The sequence below is a fragment of the Neltuma alba genome, unplaced genomic scaffold (genome assembly GCF_004799145.2).
Source record: "Neltuma alba isolate B1F8T4 unplaced genomic scaffold, ASM479914v2 tig00005662_pilon, whole genome shotgun sequence".
Taxonomy (NCBI): Eukaryota; Viridiplantae; Streptophyta; class Magnoliopsida; order Fabales; family Fabaceae; genus Neltuma; species Neltuma alba.
Window position 1 is genome coordinate 1 of NW_021634191.1, and position 15,854 is coordinate 15,854.

General features: G+C 37.3%; 1 protein-coding gene and 1 pseudogene across 1 annotated transcript; one reads left to right on the top strand and one right to left on the bottom strand.

Annotated features, from left to right (window-relative positions):
* Positions 1-725: 725 nt before the first annotated feature.
* LOC114748257 (sucrose transport protein SUC4-like) lies at positions 726-5,588 on the bottom strand (annotated as a pseudogene).
* A 3,382-nt stretch (positions 5,589-8,970) lies between these two features.
* LOC114748258 (protein DOG1-like 4) lies at positions 8,971-9,687 on the top strand. Its single transcript, XM_028936615.1, has one exon. It carries the CDS (start codon positions 8,971-8,973, stop codon positions 9,685-9,687), a length of 717 nt encoding a protein of 238 aa, XP_028792448.1.
* The last annotated feature ends 6,167 nt before the right edge of the window (positions 9,688-15,854 follow it).

Sequence of the window (15,854 nt, forward strand, 5' to 3'; positions counted from 1 at the left end):
TCGCACAATGAACACTTCATGCGGAATATTTCCCAATCAACAGTAACTCATCTCGGTTGGAAAGTATGCTGCCTGACGGAAGCTTTAGCACCTTCCAAAGATGCTCCAACCCCAACAAATTTGCTACAGCATTTTGGCCATAGAAGCAACAACTTATACAGGTGGGACGGACTTGCAATGAAGAAATTCTCCACTGATTGCAGATAATCTCCTGTTTAGTATTTGTGATAACTTTTAATGTTACATGCTAGGGCTAGGATACCTAAAAGAGCGCTACAAAACGCTACACATTTATTTTAATCCTTGGACATGAAGATTGAAGAGCATTCACCTTTCGTGCACTAGACAGAGGATTTGTCATGGTTTACATACTACAACCATTCTGACTGTTTTGCGGATACTGTTAAAGTCATCAGGATCCCCAAATAGAGAGAGCGAGTTCCCAAGAAATCAAAGGCCTATGAAAACTATAGAACGGCAGAACGGCAAAAATATGCTCAATGGCTAAATAATGACCAATAAGACGAAAGCACAACCAAAGGATACAATTGTTCATTAGAAACAGATTGGGTGAAGAGGGTTCTCATGAAAGGAAGCTCGAGAAAAAGGCTAAAATCAGATAGGAGCAAAAATAGCTATATACAAATTCTTGCTACCCCTTGATTTACCAATACCCCATCCCTCTTCAAAAGAACCAGTGCCATAGCCAGAAAGAACACAGCACCTCAAACGTGGGATCTAGGCTTATGAGAAGCACCACCAGATCGAGGAATAGCCAAGACAGCAATGAGTCCACTGACAAGGGCTGCAATAGCTGCCACAGCAAATGCTGGAGAGTTTCCACCACCAAATAGCTGATCCCATGGTCCACTTCCTAGAGACACCACTATCTGTTTCAAAAATCATAAATGTATAAGTCAAGTAGCTCCAAAAATAGAAACTGTACTTAAAATAGGTCCTTTCTCACGGTTTACATATTTACAAAAGACAAGTCATCATTAAATTCAAACCACAAAAAAGATTTAATGGCTTAGACCGGGGAAGAACTTGTCTGCATAATTATTTTTATAAACTAGATATGATGTCTCAATTGAACTCTTCTGGCAATCAGTTGTTTGTCAATGCAACTAGATTTTCATGTAAATCTGTGTACAACTAGATATGATATCCTCTGCTTCCTGTATAGCTAGTTTCAAAGTTGAGGGTCTTAATTCAATTATGTTCTTCGGCAGACGAATTGGTTTTCACATCCAAAATGACAATCCTATTTCAATATTACAACGTATAAATTCAAAGGGAACTAATCAAGTGTTACTTTTAGAATTTGAGTTTAAAACACAAGGACTGGAATTATTGAGATTATTCTCGATCCATTTTAACATAAAATGAATATTATTTTGCCGAGGAGGATTTCGATATATAATCTATCTAGCTCTTTAAGCATTTTCGGAGATTGGAATCAGTTGATGGCCTGCATTTGATGCTTATCCGACAGCGTCAATTGTTTAGAGGAGTTTGTCTGTTAAGCTCTATCCGTATATAATCTTTTGCTGAGGACTTTAGCCTCTTTTCCGTGGTCTAAGAAGGCATGCATCAAGGCCTCAATTATTTAATTATTCAAATTATATACTTTCTTGAGTGAAGCTTAATCCAAAAATTAGGTTCAATTATTAAGGCAGTTGATTAGCCTCAAATTGGCATATACTAATAAAAGTAAAATCAATTTCATCAAGCTTTATTGTCAATTCAACACAGCCCCTGAAAAGCTCCAGAGAGAACTTCCCATTCAACTAAAAGGATATAATATCTTAAAGCAATGAAACCTGAGGGATCACAATTGCCAGATTCAGAACTCCCATCGATAATCCTGTAATTAGCGACAATCAACATAAACAGTTCTGCAGTCAAATCTCCAAAAGAAGAACAGAAGAAGACCATAACTAGAAGCTCACCTTGGCCAAGTCCTAAAGACTCAATATGTGCTGAGATTAAGGCGTATGGGACACTGTAAGTGACCTGAAATAATCATTATCGATAAGTCAGTTTAAATCATGCGTAACGCGCACATAATATCGAATTTGTGCCCTCTTTATGGGGCATTCCAAACTTGCATTTCTAGCACATCATGGTAGAACTGACATAATTGTGTGTAAGAGAGCGCAATAAGACCTTTTCCCCCCCTAATCTGAGGGTTCAGAGAACCACTAGGAGGTGTTGACCACAGAGAAGCAGATTTGAGCAACTTACCGCCAATGGAAACCCAAGAATGGTAAAAATTGTTATTGCCGCTATTAAAATGCCAACTGGCGGTTCATCTTTGCCAAGATAGCCAATGCTGTTTGCCACATAGGTTACTACAAGAATTGCGATAAAGCAGACAGCCATTACGATGTTTGAGATTCCCCACAAAAAGCCAGCCCCCCGCTTCCTGCTTAGCCATTCCATGAGTAATGACGTTATAGCAAGAACAACCGAGTTCAGCAATAAACCAAGTGCCCCCATTCTAACTCCTGCATCATAAGTAAGACCTTGATTTGGATCACCACCATAAATCTCTCGACCCACCCAATCAGTATCGAACAGAATAAATGGAAACCATCCAATCCAAGTCAGTGCAGTAACAGACAGTATTATCCATATAGGAGCTGAAAAATATTTGAATGTCCCAAATAGCTCCCACAGGAACGCTTCTTCTGCAGTACCCGACTCCCTGCCCCTTCTTCAGTATGGGCAGCCCCATTCAAACTAAGAGGCACTTCATGAGCTGCTGCAATGCTGATATATGTGGTGATACAATGAAAACAACATCGAGAAAGAAAGCAGACTTGAGATTTGCACAACTAATTTTACATGCAGGGGTAACAGTGAAAGAAAAAACCCTGTACCAACCACTGAACGACCCAGTTGCGTAGCCAAGAATGTTACCAATAGCCATAAACAGAGAGAAATAGGCATTTGCCACTCGTGTCCTTCGATGATCCTTGCCTAACATTATATAGAGGAAAACATCAAGAAAAGGAGGAAGAAGGATGTCAAAGTATTGTTTCTTCACTCGAGTGATCACTTTCATTTCTCAATGAATTGCAATTGACATAAAAACAATAATCTCATGGTGGCTTGCCATTTGGGTTTTCATTGGTTTCCCCTCTCTCCCTCTCTTTTTTCCTCCAGAATGACCAATTTCTATCCCTAAGTAACAGAAAGAATAATTGAAGCATACGAGACCCATGTCTGGTCAAAAATTATGAGAGGGATGATATGAGTCAAAATTTTCACTTCACAGAGGCTTCCAATGATTTGAAGATTACTTTTACGATCGCATTTGCGCGTATATAACAACTTACAATAACCAAAGTACCATATTAACATAGTTTCGAATGTTTTGCACAAATATTTATTTGTGTTCTAAACCAGAAACAACGCTTTTACTAGTTTGCATGAATCACACAAAGGCACAGAATAAAAATGGAACCACTTTTTTACGTTAGATGCCATTACTAAAAGAATGTTGCCAGGAAAAAGTTATTGCCCCTAAATTAATGATTACATTAATCTGGTAAGCTTGTTTGCTAGAACTTATATTTTATTTCCATACTGTTACCAGCCAAAAAAATGATTTTTTGTTTAGAAATTTTACGAAAAGCAAAAGTTACTTTTTGTTTGTTAATAATTAAAAAAATCATAAAGTATTTTTTTACAACAAATTACTCCTTAAAATAATTAAAAGGTACTTAGAATAGCTTCTTGAAATAATAAAAAATCTAATTTTTTATCCTAATTACTTTTAAAATCTTAAACAATCATCTAAAATTTCTGAAATTTAATTTTTTAAAAAGAAAGAGTGATCCCCGCCCCCCCCCCCCCAAAAAAAAGAAAAGAAAAAGAAAATAAAAAATGGACCCTAAATGAGATTTTCGGAGGAGAAAATTTATTCATCACTAAGAAAGCTCTTGTTCTTCAAGTTTGGTGCAGCTTTTTAATTTATCTCTAAAAAGGGGATTCTTTGTGGCATTTTTCCCCCAAAATTTCGAATTTGGCACCTAGTATAGCCCCGACTAAATAATTATTGATTTTAAATAGGTGGCATGTTTGCATGTTCGCTGTACCTATCATTAACAAATTATCAAGTTATTGATATGTATACCACTTACCAAAAGCACATAATATTCAAATCGAGCACAAAAGTTTGATTTCCTACATCATTGTCTGAGTAAATTCATTCAAATTGTGAGATTTACAATATTTAATAGATTATTTAGAACAAAAACAACTATTCTTGTTAGATCATTGATCTGATATTACTTCTGTTCGACTGTTACTTTAGATACATCAGTAACCATTCAAGTCAACTTATGGTGTCAAGCATTGATAGGGAAGCCAGATAATAACAAATATCAAAAGGAGTTTGATCTTTATTGAACTTCTTTAGTTGCTGACACAAATTGCATTATTGTGCAGTCAAGCATCTAGTGGCAGAATACTGATATATCTGGTTTTCAGAAAAGGAATTGCTAAAGTAATGCTTCGGCATTTGGAAGTCATAACGTTACTACTTTAAAACTGGAAGAGTTTTCCAAAGGAGGGTTTAGTTCAGGCTTTCATTGCCTCGGAACAATCACATGTTCAATTATTTGAAGGCAAAGTCCAAGAAGATCTTACCAGTAAGATCGGCAAGCAAAGCTCTACAAGGACCTTGAGTCATGTTGTTGGCCACATCCAAAATCCAAAACCCGAACACAAATACCACTATTGCTCTCGGCCGAGAATTCTCCGTGTCACCAAACCACCAGCCAATGTCAGCAGAGTGACCAATGACCAGAACAGCAATAATGATGGACACTGTTCCGGCAAAGATAAAGGGTCTCCGGCGGCCGAACCGGCTGGTGCACTTGTCACTCATGTGCCCCACCAAGGGCTGAACCAAAAGACCAGAAAGAGGGCCACATAGCCAAATTATGCTAGCCCACGCGTGAGGAATTCCAAGCTGCTGCACATAAGGCGTCAGGAGAGAAAGCTGCAGGGCCCACCCAAACTGAATGCCCCCAGCCACCGATGCCACCCGAAACAATTGCCTGAGCGGAACCCTGGCCCCAGCTGGAGGCCGCGCCGATGATGATGCAGCTCGTGACCGTTGACGTTGAGATTGGGGATTCGGCATCCCACAGTCTGGCACTGTAATCTCAGCTAGCCTCCCTCTCCGCTATCTAGTGCCACGTTGGCCGAGACCGATTCCGCGAGGGGGTATGAAATAACAGGAAGAAAGAGAGAGAAGCGGCGGCTTCACAGAGCCTCGCTGATCTGAATATCAGAGCATGGACGAGAAGAAGAAAAAACGAAGGAAGACTGTATACTTGAGAAGAGCGTTATTCACAGTGGCTGGAATCTAACTTCGTCCCGGCAGGTATTTACAGATCCATCTTTGTTGAATGGATTTACCGATCCATCTTCGAATTGATTCAGGCAGAAGAATTAAGGCATCACTGTTTTGGAATGACAGACAAAAAGATTCGGCCACAAAGGCAAAAAGAAAAAAAGCGGTAAAATGACCAAAATCTCTTAGCTGTTTTTGTTGGTTATTACTTCCCCTCGCTTTTTTGGGAGGGCTGCGGAACGGATGGACGGAACTCCCAGAATTTGCCAAGGCGAGTCATGATGAGAAATTGATATGCCACATTTACCACACGGCGCGTGCGAATTGGCGTTTATGTGTAAAACGACAATGAATTGGATTTGAATTATTTCTCTTCGTCAAAAATATCACGAGGACGCGCGGGGAAGAATTGCTGAGTGGCTCCTGAAAGCTTATCCAACAGGCGGCAACGATGCCCCACTAAATTCTAAATATGGTTGTCGTTGAATTCTCTCTGTCCTTTTTTATTATTATTATTATTACTGTTATTTTAGTTGAGCTCACCACTATTATTATTTTTCGAAACAACATTTATATGAGAAGCTACTGATAAAATCCCTAGTTGTCTGAGCGAACCAAAATTTGTATGAAGGTCCAGATACAACATATCTTTCATCCAGTGCATTTATTTTTTAGCGACATGTAAATTATTTTTAATTATGTATGAAATGGAATATATTTATATATGGATGAAGATGTGTTACATACGGCTGGAGAAAAAGTCATAATCATTTAAAAACTTTAATGCTCAAATTTGTAGTTAATTTTTTTAATCATTTTTCCCAGATTTATATTTGGCAGAGTTATATGCTACATAGACTCCCTTCCAGAGTTAAGCCGTAATAATGATATTAAGTATTGATTTTTAACATGTTATATTATCGCGTAATCCCAACCACCACAAATTCAGTAGTCCATGGCCCAAGCTAAGAACAATGTTAAAAAGTTCAAAAAAAAAAAAATTGATTCACATCGACTTAAAATATAAGCAATGCCGTTAATCTAGTCTGGGTGGTACGAAAATAGTAAGCTTACCTTGATTTTGTGAAAAGCTTCAGTTGTCCTCTCTCCATTATAACATGCATCGAAGATTCTATTATCCGATAATGTTAACTTAAAATTGTGACAAAAGTACCCAAATAAGTTTCTGGTATTTTAAAAATATCGAAATCCTTTCTTCGCATGAATGTATAGAGTAGCTGTCCCCCAGAGGACAAATTCGATTTGGCATGACAACTAAAATGAAGGCGACGTTGAGCATTACCACCTCTTTTTTTATATATAAAGTCTTGTTTAATTTTTATTTTAATTCTAAATATTTGACTTTCTAATTTATTTTGTTTTTTATATTTATATATTTTTTTAATATAGTCTTTTTTAATAATAATAGTTCTAATCAATATCTTAGTTATCTGACTAAGGAGTATCACATTGGCTTTAAGCAGCTGCATGGTACTGGCATTTTGTAGACATGGTTTGGTTATTCTCATTTGTTTCTATCTATTAGTGAGAAAGTAGGAAAGACAACATCTATCTATTATAAATAATTAATTTAAATTATTTTTTTAATTTTCTCAAATCAATTAATTAGCTTTTATGTTTGTGACGGAAATTATTTTTTTGATTTCACAGTGAGAATAAGATATTTCATGAATAGTCCCGTTCCAGACGCGAGCATGAGAATCAGTCAACGTAACAGAGTGTTTGAGAACTCTTGTTTTTAAAAAAAAAAAAGAAGTTCTGATCACCATTTTAAAATAAAAATATAATTAAAAAATGAAGGGGAAAAAATCATAGCAGCTGGTAGCGGTAGGTGAGGTGGTGCCGTGGTGATCACACAGAGTGACAGCTCTTGAATAATCCGGCTGTCGTTGTTGTTATTATTTTGTTGATGATATATTACACAGAAGGAAAGTTACATTCAAACGCAAGCTGAGAAAAAAAAACAAAAAGGATGATTTAAAACATCAAGCTCTGAAGCCCGGGCCAAGGGGCATGGGGTAATAACTAAACACAGATTATTATATTATTTAAAATTAAAATTAAAGAAATACAAACTGCGAAGATAATATGAGTAGCGATGGGGAGGCGGAGCAGGGACGAATATGCCTTTTGGGTAATAACACGATTCAAGCAAAAGCAGAGCCGTCAATAATGTCTTGATTTGTTTGATCACTTATTTTGTCCTGCTTCACTTTAGTCATTGGGTTCCACTATTCCGTGAAAGGTACGTATGATTTATTAATCACCTTAAAATATCCGTCGTCTTTGTTTCTTCACATCTCCACTTTTACGTTCACCCCTTTTGAGTCCTTGTCACCTCAAAACCATGTGATCAATGCTTCCAATTTCGGCTCGACAACGGCGGATTTAATTAATTAAATAAAAAATATATACATATCCCACCGATTCCCCCACCCAAAAAAAGAAAAAGGAAATATCCCACGCAGCCTCATTGAACAACTAACCGCAAACGTTACAATCATGTCCACAATGGCTCAGCCATTTATTTAACTTAATCTGGGAAATTGAATACGTAATCATGCGTCACCGTAAATAAGGCAAACTGATTCCGTCGGGATATCATTATCGTTAGCGTTTGAAAATAACAACCCATAAGCAACGCATGAAGAATCCTAGAACAAGTCTGGATTTTATCTCAAAGAAAGAGGCTTCATGTCCACAAAGGGCATAATGGTTTGGGCTGGTGACAAAGAGCAAGAGGCCCAAAAAGAAGGCAGTGGCCCAAGATGAATACTCTATGATGGGTGGCCCAAAGAGGACTCAACCGCTGAATGTCGGTTTGCCCCTTGTCGGTCATCAGAAGAGAAGACGGGGATAGAGCAAAGAGCAGCGTGAAATTATGGGTTTTTGAAGGGGAAAAATAATACTCCCTCCGTTTCTTATTATAAGATACGTTTGATACTTATGACATGTTTCTATATATAAGAGACACTTAAAAGTTGTCTCTACTTTTTTGTGTTGATCTCCTATTTTACCCATATTTATTGTCTCCAACTCACACTCTTTCTCCCTCTCACTTCTCTTCCTTTCAATAATTTAATTGTTCTCTCATACTCTCTCTTCTTATTAATGATGGTATTTTTGGAAAAAAAATTATATTTTTTACACATTGATTGTTCTTAACTAATTTAACTGTTTTTTTATCAACGTATTCGGTTATTCGTATCTTATAATAAAAAACGGAGGGAGTAATAATTTAATAATAATTTATTTATTTTTTTTAAAAAAAAAAAAGGGATAGAAGGAACTTTGACTCACGTCACATGACATGCTTGCCTCGATGTTCTGTTTCCGCGGCACAACAGGGAATGCCCTCCCACCGCCATGGCATCAGCACACAACCTGTGACATCTCTTCCTTCTTCCTGCTGCCTTTTCAAATTTATTATCCCGACTAAGGAAACCACTGCTCCCTCACTTCAATCCAAATCCTTATACATTAAGAAACATCTTTTTTCCAATGAAAAGCCATATAAATAGAACCCCATACCCGCCCTGTTCCTCCGGGCAGAGGAGACACTGCATAGACCCAAAACAATGGCACAAACGCCACAGCAGCAGAATGCGCGGAGCTCATTCCAGAGCTTCTTCGAGGGATGGCTTTCGCGCCAACAGAGCTTCCTCGATCAGCTCCTCACTCTCTCCCTCGCCCCCGACTCTCCCCTCAAAATGGAGCAACAGAGTGCCCTCATTGACCAAGTTCTCTTCCACTACCAGCAATACTTTCAAGAGAGATCCCGACTCGCCGACGATGTCTTCCTCCTCTTTTCCCCGACCTGGTTAACTTCTTATGAGCGAGCTCTGCTCTGGATTGCGGACTATAAGCCTTCCCTGGTGCTTCATCTGGTGGACGGCGCCGTGGACGGTTTATCGCCGGAGCAGAAGGCGATGCTGGAGCGAGTGAAGGACGATACCAGGAGGCAAGAAAGGGTCGTGACGGGAGCAATGGCGAGCGTTCAGGAGATCCCAGGAGGACCGTCAATGCTGCAATTGGCGAGGCGAGTGGGGAGGCTGATCGATGGGGAAGTTGATGAGCTGGACACCGCACTGGAAATGCTGAAGAATGCGATGAGGGAGGTATTGGAGAGGGCCGACGAGCTGCGAGTGTCGACGTCGAGGAAGGTGGTAGAAATACTGAGACCGTCGCAGACGGTGCAGTTTCTGGCGGCGGCGGCTCAGTTTCAGCTTGGCGTAAGGAGTCTCGGGAAGCGGTTGGACTCGCGGTTCAGAGCGGGTCAAGCTTCTTCACTCTAATAATTCTGTCCTGTCCAGGAACCCGCAACTATAAGCGTGTATCTCGACAGGCCTGCTCCGTTACGGAAATAATCCAAAGCCATCCGGTGCCAAAATCACTACTGACGAAGTCGCGTCCTTTGATATTCTGGAAACGAGTTTTGCATCCCCTCCCCCGCCAAAAAGACAAGCTATTAATGCAGGGGTTAATTAAAATTAATCAGTCTCGTTACGTTGCTGTTTCCTTCTTAAAAATAAATATAAATGTTTTTATTGATGATGAAAAAACAATTTGAAGTTTATAAGTAATTGAGGATATATGTTACTCACATAATGCGATAAGGAGAAAACAAGAATCAAACCTCTCGTCAGCCTCAGGCCAAAAAAGAATCTCTCGGCAGCCAGTACCCTTCAACCAAGGGGCAGTTATGTATACGCTTGATTTCGCATTAAAATAATGGTTTTAACATAAACAAGCTCTTTGAAAAATAAAAATAAAAAAACATAAACAAATGCCCTCTCAGCCACAAACTTTCATGAGAATGGGGAACGTGCCCATCACAGGAGTTACGAGTTTTGGTGGTTAAACTTGCAACTATCATGAGAGTGTTGGGATTACTAAAAAAATGCTTTGATAAAATATTTTTTCACAAATCAAAATAAATTTTTTAAAAATATTTTTAAAACAATAATTTTGTTTCCACCCAAATACTCCATATATCTAAGACCTGGTTCGGTTATTTCAGCGAGGGAAAAAAAAAGAACTACTATCAATTTATCATGCCCACAACCCCCCCCAAAGAGAGAGAGAGAAGGATAATGTTAATGACGACCTTATTGTAACAGTTGTCTCTATTTCCAAAATTAGAGAACCCTTTTTATCTAATCTCTTGATTACACATGTAATAGTATAAATTCTTGGTTCGAAACAGAAGCGGCGACGCGGACGATAACTCTTCAATTTTGGGAAGTGCAGAAAATCAAGGCAACGTTATCGGCACTCAACTGCTTTTAGTTTATACCCACAGATCAAACCGTCGGCTGCCTCGAGGCTAGAGCCAGTCTCTCCCGCGCGAGCAAAGGCTACCCCATTGCCCCTGCCTAAATTCTTCGGGTGTAAGAAAAATGGAAACCCCACCCACTTTCCTCTTTTTTTATTTCCTTTTTTTTAAGTAAAGAAGAGTGGGCCAAATATATGAGACGTCGTGGCTGAGTAGGCCCAGGAGCAGTGCAGTACTGGTATAAAATTGGGCCGTCTTCTTTTCTTCCTTTTTTTTTCATTTGACACCAAGGGGCTTGTCTCAGTTGAGTACGTCGTCCAAACACACCCAATAACCGCTGGCCCGAAGAAAGGGACTTAGTTGCCCAGTCAGCAGTAAAATTGGGCCTGACAATCTCATTTTTTGGGTCGCTCGGTCCTGTCGGTTACTGCACCATGTTTGGGTTACTTGTTTATGGTTTCGTGGGGTAAAAAAGTAAAAAACACCCAACAAGAAGTGGAAGAGTCGCAGATGAGTTAATCCTTCTCGATGTGAAAAATTAGGATTTAAATTGCTATTAAAAATTTTATTCACATTTAACATCTTATTTCTCAAATAAAATTATCTTCAAGAGAAGGATAAAAGAAGAATAGTCACAGATTTTATTGTGTTGTTTCACTTAATCGGGATGAGGAGCAACTTGATTTAGGGAGTGTTTGTTATATGACAAAAACATTTTTTAAAAATATTTTTTCGTAAATCAAAATAAAACTATTCTTACATACTTATTTTGTATAATTATAAAATTACTTTTAAAGTAATAATTTGGTTTTAACTCAAACACTCTCACGATAACACCAATGGATTTGCAGTTTGCTCACGAAAAGGCCTTTTAACAGACAATATCTGTTTTAAAAAAATGAATTAAAAAACATATAGAGAGGATAATTATAAATGACAATAAAATAAAGAAGTCAAAAGAAACCTGAAAAAAAAAAATAGGGACAACTCTCCTGAAATGGGTCCTGGCGGTGCCCGCCTGCATATCCCAACCCCCGCTTTCTCTCCGTAACCTCAACCGGGGCATGCTCATCCAACCTTATATTAGACAATTATAGAAGCATATTACCCAAGAGAAATATATAACAGACATATGTCACACACCCACGCATGCGCAGCCCATTAGATTCATAAAATCTGTCACTTTGAAGTTCTCCAAATTTTGAAAATGATTAAATTAGAATTTCAATGATGTTTGCAACTATTTTGTAATTTATTTAAAAAAAGATTTGGGGTATAATGTTCCAATTCAACAAAGTAAGTAAATTCTAAAGTACCATATTTAACAGAGTATTTGAGTTGGGCATTATTAAACATTAAATGTTACAGTGAATATCCTTAATTCTTTTGATAGCCCGGCCGCCTGCTAATAGAGAAGACGCGTATCCCGTAAATACATGCAGGTTGCTTTATATGTTAGCCGGGACGGGGACGAGCCTAATAGAACCCTAACATGGCCAGCGCTCTTATCTTCGTAATGCCGTGTGACACAGCATCCACTATTTCCAGCATCTCATTGTCTCCTCTTCCCTTTCGTTTTTGTTGTTTTGATTGGAACTTCTTTAGTTTGTCAAATAAAAGTTCAAAAAGAAATACTGAGACGATCAATAGCATAAGATATAACGAAAATTAAAGTTGATTAGGAGCATATCTCTGTTAATGGTAAGACTAATACTACTGAAGATAATAATGTTAGAAGGGAACTGGTTTTAATAACTATCATTTTAACGAGCATTTTAAACTTATCAGATCTGGACCATCTATATCTGATTTGAACGATTCAGATTTAAAATCTTTAGTTATTTATTTTTAAATAAAAAAACTATTTTTTGAAAGAATAACATTTAAGAGATTATTTCTGTTTTAGATTCTATATATATTAAAATAATTATTTTGGCTAAATAAAAATAAAAAAGATATTAAATCTGAATTATATAAATGAGATATGAATGATTACAATCTGATAAGTCTAAGGTACCAATCAAAGAGATAAACATCCGAGACTGGTTCCGGAAGAGGATCCTAATGAAAAGCCATGCATACGTGGCTTGCGCGTTCTAGTTTGGCAAGAGATATTTTGACCCTGTTCGCGTCTCAAACGACACAAGCTTCCCACGTCAGATCCTCTGGATTCTGGTCCTTTTTGACCCAACTTCTACCACTTGAGATTTACCATTTGCATGCCGCCCTTGCTGGTGAATCTTTTTTGGTAAAAATAACTAGCAACTCCCAGCGGAGAAGGTTCCATTGATTAATTTTTACTTTTTTTTTTTAAGAAAAAAGGTCATTATAGTTATCATCATCAATTTTTTTCCCTTAAAAAAATTAATAACAGGTTGGCACTTGCGACGAACGGAGATGCTTGTCTCATCGTAATTTGTATGATACTAACTCTGAAAGCAATGGGCATGGCCAGGGTGGTTTGGGAGGAGGGAGGGGGTGGGACGTTTGACTAAAATTGCAGACCATCTAGAACATGTCCAAAAATTCCATCCTCATTCAAACGCCTCAATTATAGCAAGTCACATAAAGTCTAATATAATAATAATAGTTGGAACAAAGAAAACAACCCCTGTATAATATGTGTGTCTATATATTTGTAATATCCATCGCTTGCTTTTGTCTTCCCCTCTGGCATGTGATTATCTGTCCCTCGCCTTTCCTTTCCTTCTTTCTTTTTACGCCCATTATCCTTTACAGCAATATAATATTAGTTCTAAAGTATCATTTATTTATCTTATAAGGTATACATACATATATATATATATATATATATATGTCATCCGTGAGTTTCTGCTGGGCTAATTTGTTTCAGAAAATGGATTGCTGCTCTGAATTTACACCTGGAGGCTTGGAATTTTGAGCATCGTTCTTCTTCTTTGGCTATCAAAGGAAAACAAAATCCAATTATTTTTCTCGAAATAAATTAAAATTTTCTGTGCCTTTTTTTTTTCGGTTGTGAACAACCTCCATTGTATTTTAACAATTAAAAGTAAAATTGACATAAAAAAGCACTTTTCAAAGTTGAATGATTATACGATTGATTGGTGAAAAAGGTACAAAAATACACAATATAAAGTTGTTGTTTTATTTGTGAGATAAAAGGGTGGTATGATTTGAGCTGATGATCTCATTCCACTTATCTCTTCCTAATCCTTTCTCCACAATGACCCAATGCTTTTTTCTTTCCCTTGGCCTTTGATAATCTTTTTCTCTCTTTTGTTTCTCACTTTATAGATCGTGCATGCTCAATAATTATTTGGCCTCACACACTCAAATTTACGTGCCTTCCCTTTTCCCCCACATGAAACATGAACAAGATAAGATTGTCAGTTTGCGATTTTTTTTTTTTTGTTTTTAAAATGTGAGGGGAGTCGAGAGATAAATATTAGAAGCTAAAATACTCATATTATGAAGTGGGCAAGTGGCCCAGTGAGGGCGAATATAAAGTATGTGAAAGTAAAGAATGCCCCCCACCCGTTTTGTAATTTGTCCTTCACGACTCCAAATGAATCCGATTCAATCAATACGTGGCACTGTGCCCAATATCAATTTCAATGCTTCCGTCTTCTACTCGATTTTTGTTTTTTGGTTTTCCCCGAGTCGTTTCACGGAAGAAATTGGATTGTGTTGATTCCTTTTGGCTATATTTGTATTTGTATTTTAATAATATAGCTAATGATTTTTTAATTTCTTTCCCGATCGGTGGCCTCTAGCCAATGATCATAACTCGTGCGGTTCATTGTCGCGCTCGCATCTCGCATCAATGAGACTTTGGGTCACCGACGCAAATTTGACCGCATATTTTCTTTTTTTTTCAAAAAAAAAAAAGACAGGTGAGAGAATAACAGATCTGCATTATTTTTTTTTTGAAAAAAGAGAAGAGGTGTTTGTTAATTGTAAAAATAGTATGGATAGCGTGGCTGTTAAAATAATAATAGCTTATTTTTAATCACGGTTAATTTGATTAATTAATATAATGTTGAGATGGAACCCGCAAGACAACATCATAGATCCTTTCAAAAATGAGTGAATCGGTGTTCATATGGGTAGGATGGATTTGTTGTTGCCAACTGGCCTGGAATATGCAAATTGTCAAACGAAGGTACAATTATTTAAGATCGCCTGTTGTTTTGCTCGCGCTCGCATGGCCATGCATAAACAATGCACACTGTGCAGGATCATCTCATTGTCGCCGCCAGTAGTAATGTTTTCGAGAGAGCGCGTTTCGGGGAAATCATAGGATACGGATCTTGACATAATGAACTGTGTTAGATACTACCTACCTCCTGTCCTAATTATAAAAAATCATTAATTAATTTGAAGAGATTAAAGAAATAAGTTGAGTTGCTTATTTGTCTTAAATAGGTGTTGTCTTTCCTAAAATATCCTTGCTAATCAAATGTAATGACTAGAACTATCATTGTTAGAAGGGTTACTTTGAAAAAAATATATAAATATGAGAGATAAAGTAGATTGAAGTCTTATATTTAGGACCAAAACAAAAATCAAACAGAATCTTATATTAAGGATCGAGGTAGTATGATTTTTACCATACCTCGCGTGCCCATTATATTTGTGTGCTCATCATACTTCTTATTAACCATTCGAACTCATCATTTTGTATTTAAAAACTCTTATGAAGGTTATTTAGTATTAGTTGAGTTATGAGATCCAGAAGCTTTGTATTGGATGTTATTACAATATATTTTAAATCCCATCTTAATTGATGAACGAGTGAGCCTATACTTTATATATAGTACAGTAAGTTTTATCAAATTGGATTAAGCTGTTTTAATTATAAAAAAAAAGGACAAATTTAATATGCATACTATTCTTTACAATTTTATGCGTCCGGCTCCTTTCATCGCTCACATTCCTGGACACACACACACACGGGGGTTTTTGATGACTGGAGAAAGTGACCAGGTTAATCCATACCTTTTATTTGGACGACTACTTTTTTTTCCCCCCGCTTCTCACACATACACACACATATATGTGCGTACAGAATGCTGCACATCGCAGATCTAAGCAACGATATTTTTTGTGATCATTTTTTAAATAACATTCATAGATCAAAATACTACTTCCTATACTAATTATAAAAGTTAGTTAATTAATTAAAAAAATTAAAAAATAATTTAA

Bases quoted from the DNA above. Each gene is read 5' to 3' on its own strand.
- LOC114748258 (XM_028936615.1), top strand. From the start codon at position 8,971: ATGGCACAAACGCCACAGCAGCAGAATGCGCGGAGCTCATTCCAGAGC.